The sequence below is a fragment of the Triturus cristatus genome, chromosome 2_2, assembly GCF_964204655.1.
Source record: "Triturus cristatus chromosome 2_2, aTriCri1.1, whole genome shotgun sequence".
NCBI classification, from domain to species: Eukaryota; Metazoa; Chordata; class Amphibia; order Caudata; family Salamandridae; genus Triturus; species Triturus cristatus.
Window position 1 is genome coordinate 291,027,785 of NC_140582.1, and position 16,068 is coordinate 291,043,852.

At 51.8% G+C, this 16,068-nt stretch overlaps 1 protein-coding gene across 3 annotated transcripts in view; it reads left to right on the top strand.

Moving 5' to 3' along the window:
- Positions 1 to 16,068, top strand: part of LOC146862153 (RNA exonuclease 1 homolog) — a 919,286-nt gene that overhangs the window by 158,403 nt on the left and 744,815 nt on the right. For all 3 annotated transcript variants that reach the window (XR_014978103.1, XM_085641330.1, XM_085641329.1), the window contains exon 3: positions 1,525 to 1,620. Coding sequence is in view for 2 of the 3 variants with exons in the window: in XM_085641330.1 (XP_085497456.1) it covers positions 1,525 to 1,620 (96 nt within the window). In the remaining variant the exon portion in view is untranslated. The remainder of the gene's footprint in view (positions 1 to 1,524; positions 1,621 to 16,068) is intronic.

Genomic DNA, 16,068 nt, shown 5'->3' on the forward strand with positions numbered 1-16,068 from the left:
ATGCCCTGGGTCCGATTTCTTCAGATCTTTAGAAAATGCACTTTCTCCTCCAACTTCAGTACTCCAATTTTACTATATTAGGAAATTGTAATGGTCACATTGTCGGCAACTCTACATCCGATGCAAAGATTATTTGATAGTTTACCTGTTTTTGATCTTCCTCAATGTGTAGTGGACCCTACTTTTATTTTTACCAGTTTATTGTTGCTGTTTTTAGGGGTGCCAGAAGTACAAGCATGGCCAGACCACTTGTTAATTCCTTTTAATATTTCAATGGACTCTCTGACTTCTACCACTAAAAAGGCTCTAGGAATTCTTGTACGCTTAAGTGGTGAAAAATAACATTCTCCAATCTAGTTAGTCAGTTAGCTCGGCTGACCCTTTTATTCTGACCCTTCTATCCTGTCCTAATTCATGCCCATCTCTTTGCTCCCTGGTCTTACTAAAATGCTGGAAAAGCTTTTAACAAACAATTAATGGATTTTCTGGAAAATTCCAAGTCCTTTCAGCTGTCTCAATCTGGTTTTAGGCCTGAACACTCCATGGTATCAACCCACTTTGAAGTGTCAGAAATAATACGTGACCATGGAAATCAGTCAAAACGCAGTGTTAATTCTCCTGTACTTATCAACAGCATTCAATATCATCTCTCACTCCATGCTTTAACATCTATAATAATTGGCATAAATGGCAAGGCCTGTGCTTGCCTTTCAATCTATCAATTGCCTTTCCTTGCAAACAGACAAATGGTGTCTAACAGTCAGTTCACTTCAAGGCAGAAATCTTTGAAATATGGGGCTCCCCAGAGCTATTTAACATTTGCATAGCTCCTTTGAATTCTTTGACTCCTTTGCCATTTCGAATATTTCCTATGCTAATGACACCCAATTTATTTTGTATCTGGATAGAAATTAGTTTGGTCGGAACCCAGTTTCAGAAGTTTCAGTAAAATCTGCTGGATGGAAATTGCGCATCTCAAGTGTAACACTGAAAAAAGATAGTTTTCCAACTAACCGTCCCAAAATATTTTTCAGGCTGCTGTAAGCACTTCAGAACTCAAAGAACTCTTAGATGGTCCAATGTTATTTTAATGTAAATTCCTAATTTCAGATTCAAATTCAAAGACTGTGAAACACTTGCCTTATTAGGAGCTAAGGCCTGAAATCAAATTTCCTGTTCTCTTTGATTTGCAAAAAATAAACTGCTTAAAACATGGTTGTTTTTGGCCTCAGATGAGTAGTGTCGTCAGCTGATCTAATCTATTTACTCAGGCTTTGATTCTAGGAGTCATTTTTTAGGTTTTCAATTGCGATGCTGGAGATGGGGAGTCATTTCTTTGTTTGAGGTAGCGCCAGGATGCTCTACTCTTAGTGCGCTTTAGATGTACCATTGATTTATATATTTATTAACTCAATGAAACTGGATCTTTTATTAGTACTTTGTGTTTTAGATTAGTTAAAATTAGTACAGGAGTTATAAAAGTAAGTTAAATATTTATATGATGTGCATTGATGTTTTTACCAGATAATTGTGGAAGACCATTCTGAAGCTGATGCATCAAAGTCTACAGATGTGGTTGAAGGACAGAAGAAACGAATTGCACACCCAGCAAAATTTGATGTAAGGCCATGCTTTTATATAAAAAATGTTACTGGATAAGACCTCTTAAAGATTCCTGTATTTGGGGTGTAGGGATGCTTTTATTTAACTGAAGGGGCATTATTCAGAGCAATATGAAGCTAGCTTCTCAAACGAGCACTCGTCACAACCAGTATGTCTTCATGGAGTGCTGAAAGCTATCACCATTAGCATTTCTTTTCAATGTATCTTTAGGCCTTTAGAAGCACAGGAAGGAGAGAAGTGAAAACGTTGGACCTACTAGCAACCATGACCATTATTCAGGCTTTCAAACCTCCGTCCATTAGCATGTAATATTCACATTATTCCAAATCATTTTGGCAGTAGCGCTTCCCCAGATTATCCTTCCCTCCCTAAATCAGTAATCTCCTCAGTCACCAATGCATAACACCAATTGATCTTGTAATGAAAACCTATCCCGTTGTTAAGATAGGCGAAAACTTTTGGGTTTGGGTCTGTGTGTACTTAATATGTAAGAGAGAGAGATCTAACAAGCATGGTTAATCTTTCAGGCCCTTGGCTGAACGTGGAAGAGAAACTGTATGGACCTTAAGGTCCTGAATTCCAGAGAAAAGGAAAATCAAACCAGAAGCACAGAAAGGGAAAAAGATTGGCAAAAGCTCCTGCCTGCCTTCTTTTTGTATAGTTTGGGGTGCAAGGGTCGTAGACCCTCCTGCATACTTGTAATTTCGGCCATTCTATTTTGGGAAGGATTACCTAGGAAAAAGCATATCCACACTCTCATGTGGTCTTTAAACTTAAGCTTTTTGTAAACCTTTTGGCTAAAGACAAAGTTGTAGCCACAGATAAGGTGCCAGGCTAACGTAACTGCTTTGTTTCTATTACCAAAACATAGAAATAAGCAAAGAAAACTAAAGTACCCTAGCTGCTTTGTCTTCCAATGGGGCTGTACCTTGGTCGGTGAATATCGCAGTAGCGACACCACATCACAACTTCACTACATATACATGTTAAGCATCCTCAAGTCTCACAAGAAGTCGAACCGCTCTTCGACTTCTTACCAGTCCCTTTCATCAGATGATGTGTGGGAATGATACCACAGATCAGGTTCCGCTCCAAGGTTGTCCCTGTGATGTGCGTGCCTGACACTGGTTCTGCTCTGAGTTTCCTGGCGCCAGAGTAACCTCTGCCCAAATCTGAGAATTTGGAAGCCAGGATCCTTAGTTTTGGGTGAACGAACCCCTCAGAAGTTCCTTCAGGCCCCATTTTTGTTTAGGAAGAGACTGCCTGGGGCTCCACTGGCAAGTCTACTCTCGCCACCAATCTGGCTCACGTGATCTGTTGGTGGATCTGGATCGGCCCCTGCCATGACTACGTGACCTCCATCTGGGACCATTGAGTGGTACCGTTCCCAGGTGCCACCAAACGCAAATCAATCCTGATTCCAAACTCTGATACAGAGCTGGACCGGCGTCGCCTGACGTCTGTTCCAGCGCTTACCATGTCCACATGGCTTGAATTTCTGAGCCCTCTTTCACTAAACAGCAGTTTGAAGAATCCGAAATGAAGGGGCTCTGAGTATCCATATGGCTATTCTGACCCCTTAACAGATTCCAAGGCCAATGATGCCTGGTATGAGGACCTGGCTGGTGCCAGTGGTCTGGACACCTCACCAGACACTAGCCTTCTCTCTTCCAGCAGTGGCTTTGGAGGAAGAGGCTTCTTTATGATGATGGCCCAGAGGGTGGCTGAGATTCCGGACCTTCAGCTGCGCACGGTTGAGTTCAAGATCAGTTTCTTGACAGAAGTGCTTCAGCTTGAGGTATCGACCCTCAAAACTCCTTCCCCCTTATAATGAAACCTTCACGGATGTCCTGCTTGGGCATGGGCAAAACCCTGCACATGCACTCAGGATCACAAATATCCACCACCATTGCACCACACCCAGGGACCCAGCCTTCTTCTCCCAGTATCCCACCCCTGAGAGCCTAGTGGTCCAGGCCTCAACTTCTAAGATAAGTCCTTGCATGTTCCCTACCACACCATTGGATAGGGAATCCAAGAGGTTGGATACCTTTGGAAAAAGTTGGAGCCCATGAACACTGCATGCTTATTGTGCTGTTATTCCCATACCGTGTGGGATATGATTGCGCAAGTGCTGCCTATGGTTTTGGAGGAGACCTGATCCATACTCTCCCAAGCTATTGCTGACTGGAGAGATGTGTCAAAGTTGACCATACGATTCGCATTGTATATGACGGACTCGCTGGGCAGAGCCATTGTTTCCATGGTGAGGCTCCTAAGTCACACCTAGCTCAGCACAACCTGCTTTTCAGGGAATGCCCAGGCATCCCATATGGACATGCTCTTTGATGGGACTTCTTTTTGGTGTTGAGGTGGATTGGGTGGTAGAGTGTTTGAAGGACAGCAGAGCCACTGCAAAGAGGTTGGGGCTCACCATGACAGGCGCCTTCTGCCTTTCACAGCTATGATAGGGGCTGTCAGCAATTTCCATTTCCTCCTAGCCACAATGGCCAGCAGGCACCCACAGTCCTTTTGTGACCGCGGATGCAGCTCCTACAAGCTTTGTGGAAGTTAGAGGCCAGTCTGTCACCCCCTCCCTCCCACCCCACCGCCGGAACCTCGAGGCCTCGTTAGTTTGCCTTCATACCATCATGGGCACCTGATTGGTGGCAGGATTCGGCACCACCTGGATCAATGGATGGAAATCACTATGGACAAATAGGTGCTTCAGATTATCTAGTGGGGCTATGCTGTACCTTTCCAACTAGAACTTCCACCTTTACCACGATCGGCTGACTGAGGGCCACCTTTTTTGCTTGCAACTTGAAATACTGGCTTTTTGCCAATGGAGCCATTGAGAGGGTACCAAAAGCAGAAGTAGGTTGTGTTTGCTTTTCACTCTTTCTGGTCCTGAAGGGTGTAGACTACTGTTCTATCTTACACCTTTGCCCTCAACTACTTCCTGAATAAGAAAAATTTAAGATGCTCACTGTGTGTCAGGTGCTGTCTGCCTTCGATCCTGCAGATTGAATGGTAGCGTTGGACTTGCATATCCCTCTCCTGCTTGCCCACAGTTGTTACCTGCAGTTCACAGTAGCCCAAGAACATTATCAGTGTACTGTGCTCCCTTTTGAATTTACCTAGGGTGTTCACCAAGGTGAAGGAGGTGGGTGCAGCACATCTGCAGAGGTTTTGGGGCTCGCCCCAGGTAGTAGTCTCCTACCTTCAGACTACAGTGAACCTCCTGCACTTGATTGTGTTCGCTATCCATGTGCCAGTCACACCTTACTCCCTGTCAGATACTTGCTTTCCCCAGAGCTGTTCTGGATAAAGTGCAGTTTCAGGCTCGTCTTCGAACAGAGTCCAGGATACTCGTGCTGTGATTCTGATGTTTCAGCCTCTATCCTGGAATTCAGTGAGACTGGCCCTGAGGCTGCTGGGCGTAGCTTCCTGCATCTTGCTTGTGAAGCATGCCTCTTGACCTATGCAGGCTCTGCAATGGTATCAGAAGTCCCGGTGGGCACAGCATCAGGGAATCTCTCAGACATGGTCCAGATATCAGACTGAACTGCAAATAATCTGCAGTGGTGGCTCACAGACTGCGATTGGGTCAACAACAGACCCCCTCTCCCTTCCCAACCCAGGGCTCACAGTAGTGACAGGTGCATCACAACTGGGTTGGGGTGGCCATCTAGGAGAGGTGGGGGATCAGACGCCTCTGGTCTCTGGTGGAGTCTCAGCCCCTCATCAACGTCTTGGAACTTAGAAAGATTCACTTGACATTAAAAGCCTTTTGTTCTTCAAACAAGGGTAAGCTAGTTCAGGTGTTCACGGACAGCACCACCACCATGTGGGATTGCAACAAACAGGATGGGGTCGTGGACCGTTTCAGGAGGCTCTCCGTCTCTGGACAAGGCAGTAACGTCGAGGCACTTTTCTGGTGGCTTAACATCTGGTGGACTCACTGAAGGCCATAGCAGACAAACTCAGCATCTATGCTTCGTGGATCACAAATGGTGTCTTCATCCGCAAGGTGGTGGTGCAATGTCTCTTCATAGATTGGGGAGAACCTTGATTATATCTATTAGCCACTGCAGAGAATGGCTGCGTGCTGGAATTTCTAAGGCAGCTCTTGCTCAGCTCATTTAGTCTCATGTGGTGCTTAGGACTCCTGTACGCCTTTTCACCAATACCACTCCTGCTCAGAGTTCTCAAGAAGTTCCGTAACAATCGGGCCCACGTGCTCTTTGTGGCTGCTGGTTGGACAAGGAGTGTATGGTACCCCAAACTCCTGAGCATCTGTCCTTAGATCATGCTGACCCTTTATGAGAATATACTTTTGAAGCAACAAGGCCGGATCCTCCCGCCAACCTGCATACTCACCATTTTCATGCATGGAGATTGAGCGCAGACAGTTGAGGGTGCTTGACCTCTCTTCTGAAATATGTGATGTTGTTCTGGCAGACAGGTGTCACTCCATGAAAACAATTTACGCCTACTGATGGGACAAGTTTGTGGTTTAGTGTACTGCTGAATCTGTTGATCCTCTGTCTGCACCTTTGTCTGAAGTCGGTTTGCTTTATCCCTTGCCCAACAAGGCCTTGATTTGAGCATTGTTAAGGGTACCTTACTGTAATTTCAGATTTATTGCGGTAGCTGCTTCAACCTTTCCTATTAAAGTCACTGGTTGTGACTAGTTTCTTGAAAGGGTTGCAGCATTTGCCCCACCCCCCTTTTTTTTTTTTTTTTTAAAGAATTTTTATTGATTTTTCCCCAACCATCGCAGCATTAAATCAACGTTACATACAATAGCCTCGTGCAAGAGAGCTAGGCAACTTAGGACAGTGCAGGAGAAGTTAGTTCCGCAGCATTTTCTTCCCTAACACCCCCACCCCGCCCCCGCTCTACCCCCACCCCCCTTGTCAGTGTGCCCACAGCAGACCCCCTCCCAGTGAGACATATAGTGCCCCAAGGATCAAGAGAGCCGAACTCAAAATTATGGGATGAGCCCCAGTGGTGCTCTCGAAAGGACCAAAGGCTGCACGCTGCCACTCATATGCACACCACTCCTGCGGCCCGACCACTCAGCACATCTTAAGATATTGTACAAATGCCGATTTCTCGCGGAAAGTATTCAAGTGGCCTCACCCTGAGCAGACTCCCCAGGCGGCCCCGCCTCATTCCCCATATTCCGGGCCATGCGTGCATGATCCCCATCTTCCTCATCCTGCTCCCCCGGGCAACGAAGCTCCTCCACCAAGGCTCCCCACACCCTAGCAGCGTCTAGCTCCTTGTCTTTAGAAGCACGCCTGGCCAGTTGTAGACGAAGCGTCCCTTCATTCCCTGCCCAAACCAGGAAACTCGCCTTTTACCTCCTAAATCTCGGTCCTGCCCTTGCCTTCCAATGCATGGTAAGCTCCCTTTTTGCCATTATCAGCCCCAAATCATAAAATTTGCTCGTAATTTTTGTACGGGGGGTGTGCGGAAACCAAAGTAAAAGGCAAATTCCCATGTCCACTGCCAGCTCACGCTTAGTCACTTGGATCAAACACGCCACCACATCTGCCCAGTAAGAGCCCAGACCTGGACAGGACCAGAACATATGTCCAAAGTCAGCCCCCTCTGCATTGCACCGAGGACACATTGATGGAGAGCCTCCGAAATACCGCAAAATCTTCGCCGGAGTTAAGTAGGCTCTGTGGAGAGTGTAAAATTGGACGAGTTGAAACCTAGCGTTGCGTGTGCCCTTCCAGGTGCGCCGCAACAGCTGCGACCACGCCGTCTCTGGAATAGGCCTACCAAGGTCCCCCTCCCATTTCTCCCGCAGGGCAGCCAGGGGCGCGAGCCCTTCCGTGGATAGCCGCCTATAGAGACAGGTAATGGCCTTAAAGGTGCCCGCCGCCATAACGACGTACTGACATACCAAGGACGTTGGGGGTTCCGACAGCCCCATCTTCCAATGTTTCCGAATCCCGGACACCAAGGCAGAGTGAAGAAGATAATCCCCCCCCTCGGCAAGTCAAAATCCCTCTGCAATTCCTGGAATGGCAACAAAACCCTGTCTCTGTATAGATCCCCAAGCATGTGAGCCCCACATTCCTCCCAGCCCGCCAACGCCCACCAGTCTCCGCCATGTGGGAGAGCTGTACACATGCCCAAAGGAATTTCCGGGGCATATGGGACCACGAAGCCTGTTCGTTTCTGACTGCGGATCCAGCAGAGCCGAAGCGTGCGCTCCTAGAGTGTGAGCTGGTCCAACCGGAGTTTTTGCTAAAGCACAATAAATGACAACACATGCCTAGGGATAATCCTACCCTGCGGGCCCCCAGGGCCTCTGAACTCGCGCGCCACGGGCTGCGTAAGCCATTGCAGCTGCGCTGCCAAATAATACCATTCAAAATCTGGAGCTGCTAGCCCCCCCTCCACCCTCGGTCGCAATAGTGGCCAACGCCACCCGTCTGCCTGATCCCCAAATGAACCCTGTTGTCAGTGCTCGGAGCGCCTTAAAAAAGGAAGCCGGAATCCATATCGGCAAGGTGCGAAAGAAGTAAAGCAATCGCGGCAACGCTACCATTTTCACCAGCGCCACTCGCCCGGCCACCGACAACAGGAGGGTGCGCCAGAACGCCATACTCCCCTTAAGCCCCCTCAGCGCGCAACCCACATTTCCCTCAGAGATCTGCAGGAGCGTGAAATATGCGGACGCCCAGGTACGGCAGGCAGGTTCCCAACGTAGGTCGTCAAGCGCCAAAGGCGCCTGGGCCCCAGGGGACAGAGGAAACGGGCAAGTCTTAGCCCAGTTAACCTGCAACCCCGAGAAGTAGCCAAACTCCCGGAGCAGGATTCTAGCGCCCCGCAAGGAATCCCGCGCATCTGCTAGATACAACAAGAGGTCATCCGCGTACAGGGAGATATGGTGTAGATTCCACGCAACGGAACCCCCTCATAGGAACGTCCCTTACGGGCATGCACCGCAAGGGGCTCGATCGCCCAGGCAAACAAAAGGGGGGACAACGAACTGCCCTGACGAGTGCCTCTCTCCACTCGACAAGCCGCTGAGATAGTACGTCCCGTGCGGACCCTAGCTGTGGCAGAACAATATACCAATCCGGTCCAGCGCACAAAGTGGTCCCCCAGGCCAAACCCCTTCAGCACCCGAAACAGATATGGCCACTCCACGCTATCGAATGCCTTTTCGATATCTACCTACAGTACCACGGCCTCCGATGGGGCCTCCTCCCGGTCCCCCATAATCCGCACTAACCTTCGAATGCATGCTGCGGTATTCCTCTTGGGAATGAAACCTGATTAATCCGGATGTACCAATGCGCTCATGTGGCCCATGAGTCGCGTGGCCAAGATCTTACTAAGGATCTTATAATCCACCGAGAGCATGGAGAGCGGCCGGTACGCCGACCTGGAGGATGGGACCCCATCCTTCTTCAGCAACGGTACTATGATCGCCTCCCTCAAAGTACACGGTAGCTTACCCACGTCCCACGCCTCCCTATACACTGCCTGCAGACGCGGAGCTAAAGTATCCAAATATGCGGCATAGAACTCCACTGGGAGATCATCCGCCCCTGGGGTCTTGTTCCGAGCCATGTGTTTAACTGCTGCTCTGATTTCTCCTATAGAGATCTCCGCCCCAAGTTCAGAACCCTGCTCCGGATCCAATTGTGGCAACTCAGCAGCTTCTAAGTAAGCGTCCATCCCGTCAGGCAGGTCCTGCATTCTACTCTGATACAACAGAGAGTAATAATCCAAGAATTGGTCATTGATCTCCCTTTGCAAGTAAACCAGGCCCCCTGTTGGAGTAGCCAGCGACACTATTGGTGTTCCCCCTAACAGCCGGGTTAGCCAGCCAGGCCAGTAACGACCCTACCTTATCCCGTTCAGCGTACGCGCGGACCATATATTCCTTATCATAGCAGCGAAGCCGCTCCACCTGTGTGGCCACCTCCTCCCGCCCCGCCAAGACCTCCCTCTGGGCGCCCCCGTCTATATGACCGACGAGTTCCGCCTGGCGCAATCGCGCCTCAGCTCGGTCAATATCCTGTGACAGTACCTTTCGTGCCCCGGCGACGGCCGAGATGCAGATCCCTCGCACCACCGCCTTAAGGCCATCCCATTCATGGGCTCTGCTCGTTGCCGTCCCTGAGTTACCCACAAAGTAGCGCTCCACACCCTCCCCGAGCTCCGCGTGAAACACAGGGTCCTCCAGCGCCACCGTATTCAAACGCCAGGTCGGAATTACTTGCCGCTGCTGCGACCAGAGGACCGTTATCAAACAGGGATTGTGGTCTGAGAGTGTCTTTGCCAGATACTCGCTGTGAGAAGTTGGCCTGATGTATGATGTCACTAGTTCTAGTGTACACCTTATATCAGTCCAAACATCCCTTATGGTGATTGGTTGTAAAGTCAGCCTTATAGACCAGCTATCCTAGTGGTAGCATGGACAAGAGCAGTCTTAGGCTAAACTCTGAATGGCATGTGAAGCCAGCTGTGATACCATATATAATCCCTTGAATACCAAATGAAAGGACACCACAACAGATATATATATATAATAAAGTGTATTTATTCTAGTCAAACCCTCAGCACTCTTTATGAGATTCGAGGTAAGTACAACACAGTCTTATTCAAGCATACATTAAGTCACACAGGTAAGTAATACAGTTAGGCCCTAGGGGCCACGTACACCATATACTAAAGAAGTGGTATAAGGACCACTGTCACGGAAATAGGCCTAGGGAATCGCTGGGGCTACACTACACTACCAACAGTTAAGAAGTGGGAGGCCCACGGGATTCAGGTGCAGAGTGGAAACACTCACGCGTAATGCGTATAATCGATAGAAATAGTACAGTTCTGAAATAAGCAGTTTAAGGACACTTCTGAAGCAACTAGAGAGTCGAGACTCGGAAACTAGACCCTAGGATAGTCACTACCCTTGTGAGCACCGAAGTACCCAAGTTACCTAGCCCACAGGCTGCGGGTGCATAGGTGTGAACTTGCGTCGGGTTTCGTCGTGGACTTCTATGGATGCCTGAAGGAAAGTTGCTGACAGGCAGTCAGTGCAGTGTCCGGGGGATCCCAAGGCCGGGATCAAGAAGGAAGGGTACCTGCAAGCAGAAGGGACAGAGTCAAGGTCACTAGCCAGTGACCACGTGGAACCAGGAAGGAACCAGGCGATGTCGTGAAGATTGCAGGTGAAGGGTGAAGCTTGTCGCTGCAGCCACGGGTACCAGGAGACGTCGAGGACGACCAGGACCAGGAGGCGAGCTGTCCCACGAAGGCTCTTGCTGTCGGCGGCGTCGAAGTCGAACTAGGACTCCCCAAGCCTTGGCAAGCGGAACCCACGAAGAACGGAGGACTTGCTTCTGGTGCAGACCAGGAAGGTCTGGGGTGCTTCTCTTTTGCAAAGAAGCGGGAGCCAGTCTGGAGGAGCCAAACCAGCGGTGAAGATTTCAAGGTGTCGTCACAAAGGCCGCTAGCCAACGGGCAAGCAACCGGACAGACGTGGCAAGCAGGAAAATGCAGAAGGGCCCCACGCAGGACTCGTGGAGTTTGGGGGGCTGATCTTCAGTGCAGATGGTGCTTGGGGTTGGGGCTTCTCAATCCCCGGTGCACAACTTTGAGGGTGCCTCAGAAGCTGGGCTGGAAGATACTAGACACTTTTCCCAGGTAGCCGGTCCCACGTCTCTCGTCGCCTCCACGGATCTCAGCTCGGCTGTGGATGTGGATCAGGGTCGGAGAAGTCTGGAAGTCAAGGCTCTGGTCGGGCTCTGCAGTCGGTCCCTCGTAGAACTTCAGCAAAGCAAAGGGTAAGTCTATTGATGGTGCCTGTTTGCATAGGGTAGCCACTCCTTGGCCACAAGGGAGATTCCTCAGTCTTCTTCTTTCGTCAAATGTCGAAGGTCCAGAGTTTCTGTTCAAGTTGCAGGTTCAGGATAATCTAATCTACTGGGGCCCAGCTACCACACTTGTACTAATCTGGGGGGCTGGGTTGCATGCTAGGTCACACCTTATGGGTGGGACCTGGGAGGGGGGTGGTTACACCCCCTTCCCTTTGTCCAGTCTCGCGCCAGGACTGGGGCTGGAGTGCCCCAGCACCGGTTTGAACTGGACTATGTATGGGACACCTTGTGTGCCCCAGGCATGTCTCATTCCTTTCAGCCCTCCCTGCCCCAATACACTAAAGTCTGTCTGGGGAGGTGCTAGCACCTCCCCAAGCAGGAAACCTATTGTCCAAGCCTCCCTGGCCGGGATCACTCCCAGCAGCAGGAGGTCAGACTAGTGTCTGTGGCAGCAGCATCCATTTTGTGATGCTGAGGCTTTGGTTAGAGTTAAACAGCAAAGTAGGATTTTAACATGTCTCTCCCTCTAGAAGAGGGGAATACTATCCTCATCACCAGAAATGATGTGGGGGTATTATTCCAAAGTGTTAGACACCTTACACAACATGTTTTGATAAAGCCAAACCATAGTTACCATAACCGTTTAAGATTATAAGGCACTTTAAGATTATATGGTAGGCTATATCATAGAACAGCTATAAGGACATGGTTCCGAAAGCTGCAGACAGGCTCAGCTCATGCTAGAGCACCATCTCACATGTTACCAAGCACTCTGCCTCCAGGATTGTTAAGGCCTGCCATAGGAGTGGCTGATAGGGACACGTGTCTATTTTAAGGGTAGATATAGGTATACTATATCTAAGCAAGGGGTGATTACACGACCTTGCCCCAGCTGAGTGATCAGCCAGTTGTGTCTGATTGGAAGGCCAGACCAGGGGTGGCATAATACATGCTGCAGCCCCTGGGGGGCCTAGGGTACACCTATGCCCTGGGTACCTAGGGTACACTGTACTGGGTCCAATAAGGTGATCCTTACCAATTGAGAATGTACCTAGGGTACATGAAGTCCATTTTAAAGAGAGAGCAGACCGCCTGAGACCCTGAATGGCAGTATCTCAGGCCAACTAAGTCGAAAAACCAGCCAGACACTAGGCAAAAAGTTGGGGGTAACCATAGTCAGATATCCACCTTCCTACACTCGCTATGGCACGTAAGTTCCAGGGCTCCCGGGGTACACAAGAAGCCATCCAGCCGAACATGTAGGTCGTGTGGCACAGAGTAGAATGAATAGTCCCTGTCAGACGGGTGATGCACCCGCTAGGCATCCACAAGTCCCCAGGCTGCCTGCCAGTCCCGTCTTACCTTGGCCACTCTGTGCACCGCCGACTGAGCCAGCGGGGGGTGAGAGCGATCCAGTTCCAAATCAGTGGCTGAATTAAAGTCCCCCCCCCCCCCCCAAGAAACACCGTGCCAACCAAAAAGGACGCCAGCCTCCCAGAGAGCCGTGCAAAGACTGCAGTGTAGTCAGAGTTCGGGGCATAGATACTGCAGAAGGTCACGTCCCTGCCATCCAACCGACCAGACACCACCACCACAAACCTCCCCTCCGGATCCACCAGTGTGGCCGTAGGTTGGAAAGGAACCCCGGAGCGTACCCAAATCAAGGCCCCTCTAGCAAAAGCAGAAAAGGTAGTGTAAAATAACTCTCTCCTCCATCTCTTCTGCAACGCCAGCCCCTCAGCCCGATCCACATGTGTCTCCTGCAGAAAGGCCACCTGTATCCCCCTGCGGACCAAATATGCATGTACTTTATAACGTTTTCTCATGGAGTTCAGCCCTCGCACATTCCAAGTGATACACTTCAATTCAGGTCGGGTCGCCATACGGAAGTATACCACAGAACACAGTCCAAAGCAGCCTAGCGGGCACACCGACAAATCCCCCCCCCCACACAAACCATCCCCAACAAACCCAGATCCCTCCCATCCCCAGAACAGGCTCTAAACCACAGTTACCCATCCGAACACCAATCTAACAAGAAAGTACCCTGGTAACTACCAGAGTCTCACAATATGTGTGAGGTAGAGGGGGTGACCCAGCACGGGCCGGACAGCAGTCCCAACAATCTAGTCTCTATGTCGGCCTCAAGAGTCAAAGTCCCCTCCTGGCAGCGTCCCCCCCCCCCCCCCCAGCGGCCCCCCAAAGTAAAAAGCCCCCCCCTCCACCCCGCCCCCCTGACTCAACCCAGGAACTATGCCCCCCAACATCATCAGCAGAACCATACTCGCCCCTCACCAGCCACAAAGCATCGATAGGCTCGCCACCCTGTACTGTATACAGTTCATAGTTAGACTGCCTCACTCGTCCAGCATTCCATCCGCGGTGCCCGGTGTGACCTCCGGTAATTGTCCACTGGCTCTCTGAGATCACCGACTCCTCCGACTCCTCCTCCTCAGAACTCCTCCGGGATCCCGAATCCGCTACCGAGGTCGCAGCCACCACTCCAGATATGACTGAGACCGCCTGTAAAGCCGCCTGCCTCTCCAACTCCGTCTGAGAATGCGATGGAGATCGTCCGCTCACCACATGCTTCCTGTGTCGGCGGTCCCGGCGAGGCTTCGGCAGGGTCCCAGCCTCCAAGTCCCTCCGCCCTGCACCGCTCCCACCCTCGCGGTACTGTTCAAACCAGTGCCATGCATCGTCTGGTGCATCAAAGAAATGAGCAGTCCCATTTGCCATCACCTTCAATTGAGCCGGAAAGAACAGGGCATACTGGATCCCCTCCGCTCGAAGGGCCTTCTTAATTGCCATGAAAGAAAAGCGACTCCGCTGAACCCCTTGGGAATAGTCAGGGTAAAGAGAGACTAGAGCATTGTCAACTCCGTACGTGCCAGACGTCCGGGCAGTCCGCAGGATAAGGTCCCGATCCTTGAAATGCAGCAGGCGTGCGACCACCGGCCTCGGGGGACGGCCCGAAGCCGGCTGGCGGGCCGGCACTCGATTGGCCCTTTCAAGGGTGTAGAACTGCGATAAGCCCTCCGGCGCCACCACCTCTTACAACCACTTGTCAAGATAGCTGACCATGTCGTCCCTTTCGATTCTTTCGGGCAGGCCTACCTCCCGTACATTATTGCACCTATTGCGCCCTTCCGCCTCTTCGGCCCTCTTCTCAAGCAGTTGCACTCTGCGCGACAAGTCACCCAGCGAGGCCTCCGTCGCCTTCTGGGCCGGCTCCAGTGCCACCAGCTTAAGTTCCGTACTGTTAACGCGCTCAGCCAGTTTGCCATGGTCAGCTCGCAATAACCCAAGGCTCGTGGACACCTGTGCTATATCCCGGCGCAGTGCCTCCCCCGAGTCCGAGATGGCCTGGAGGATCCGGTCCATCTGTTGCTGCCGCAGCCCCGCCGCCAGCGCCCCAGCTGGGTCATGGTCCTGAGGGTCCGGCGGGTTCTCTGCACGATCCAGTGGAGGCACCCCCAGGCTGCGCCGCGGCTTCCCCATGGGCCGACCACAAGAGCCCCACCTGGGAACCTGAGAACACCTCAGCTGGGAAGGGCCTCCCGCGTCGACCTCCAAAAGGAAGAAATACGCTTCAGCCGTCCCACACAGCAGTCACCGCTTCAGTTGCCCCTCAGCGCCACAGAAGCTGCTCCCAAAAATCAGGTACCACTCAAGGGTAGAGGCAGCAACCACCACCAGGCAAGGGGACTCAACTACACCAGGTCACTCGCCAGGACCACCTTAGAGGGGAGCCACACCCCGTATCCGCCGCAAGTCGTCCACCTCGGCCGCCCTCTGCGCTCCCAGCGCACAGGGCGCAGTAGTCCCGGGCACCTCCGCGAAGCCAGCAGCTGTCACACTAGGCACGCCGCAGTTCACCCACCGGGGTCCTCAGCCGCCACAGTTGAGGCCAGCCACTCCTAGGCGCCCCGATCAGCGCGCTCTGTCGGGCGGCAGCTCAGTAGGAACACAAGGGAGCAGCCCACACCACGTCTCCATCGAAGCTATTGCACCACCAGAGCAGGCATTGTGGGGCACCCTCCAAGGACCAGTCCCTCGAGGAAACGCAGGCCAAACTGCTTCAGGGCAGAGCCCCCGCAGCAGCGTACCCACCTTCACCAATCGTCCCGCAGCTAGGCTCTCTCCCATACCATGGCGCAGGAGATGGGGAGGCAAAGGGGGAGAAGCTCGCAGCCCAAAGCCCCAGTTGTGCCCGCACAGTACCTCGGCCTCCACTCACGCACCAGGCCGCAGTCCGCCTTTCAGGGCGCCAACGCTAGGCCCAGCTCACCTCCGTCGCCGTCAGCACAGCAGCCGCTCCTGTACCTCCTCAGCCGCCGCAGGCTACAGCTCCAGCGGTCCGCCACAAGCCTCCGATGACCCCAGGGGCCCACACAGTTCACCCCGTCCGCCTCTGCGTTTGGGCACCGCAGCGCAGGCTGGGCGTCGCCGCAGCCGGGATGCCGGTCTCCTCCGCTGGACCTCAATGTACGCGAGGCCGTGGATGGCAGGCCCGTGCAGGCCCGAAATAAGATGGCCAAGCCTCTCCAAGCCGGAGCCGTTTCAAGCGCCGAGCGGCGCAGCC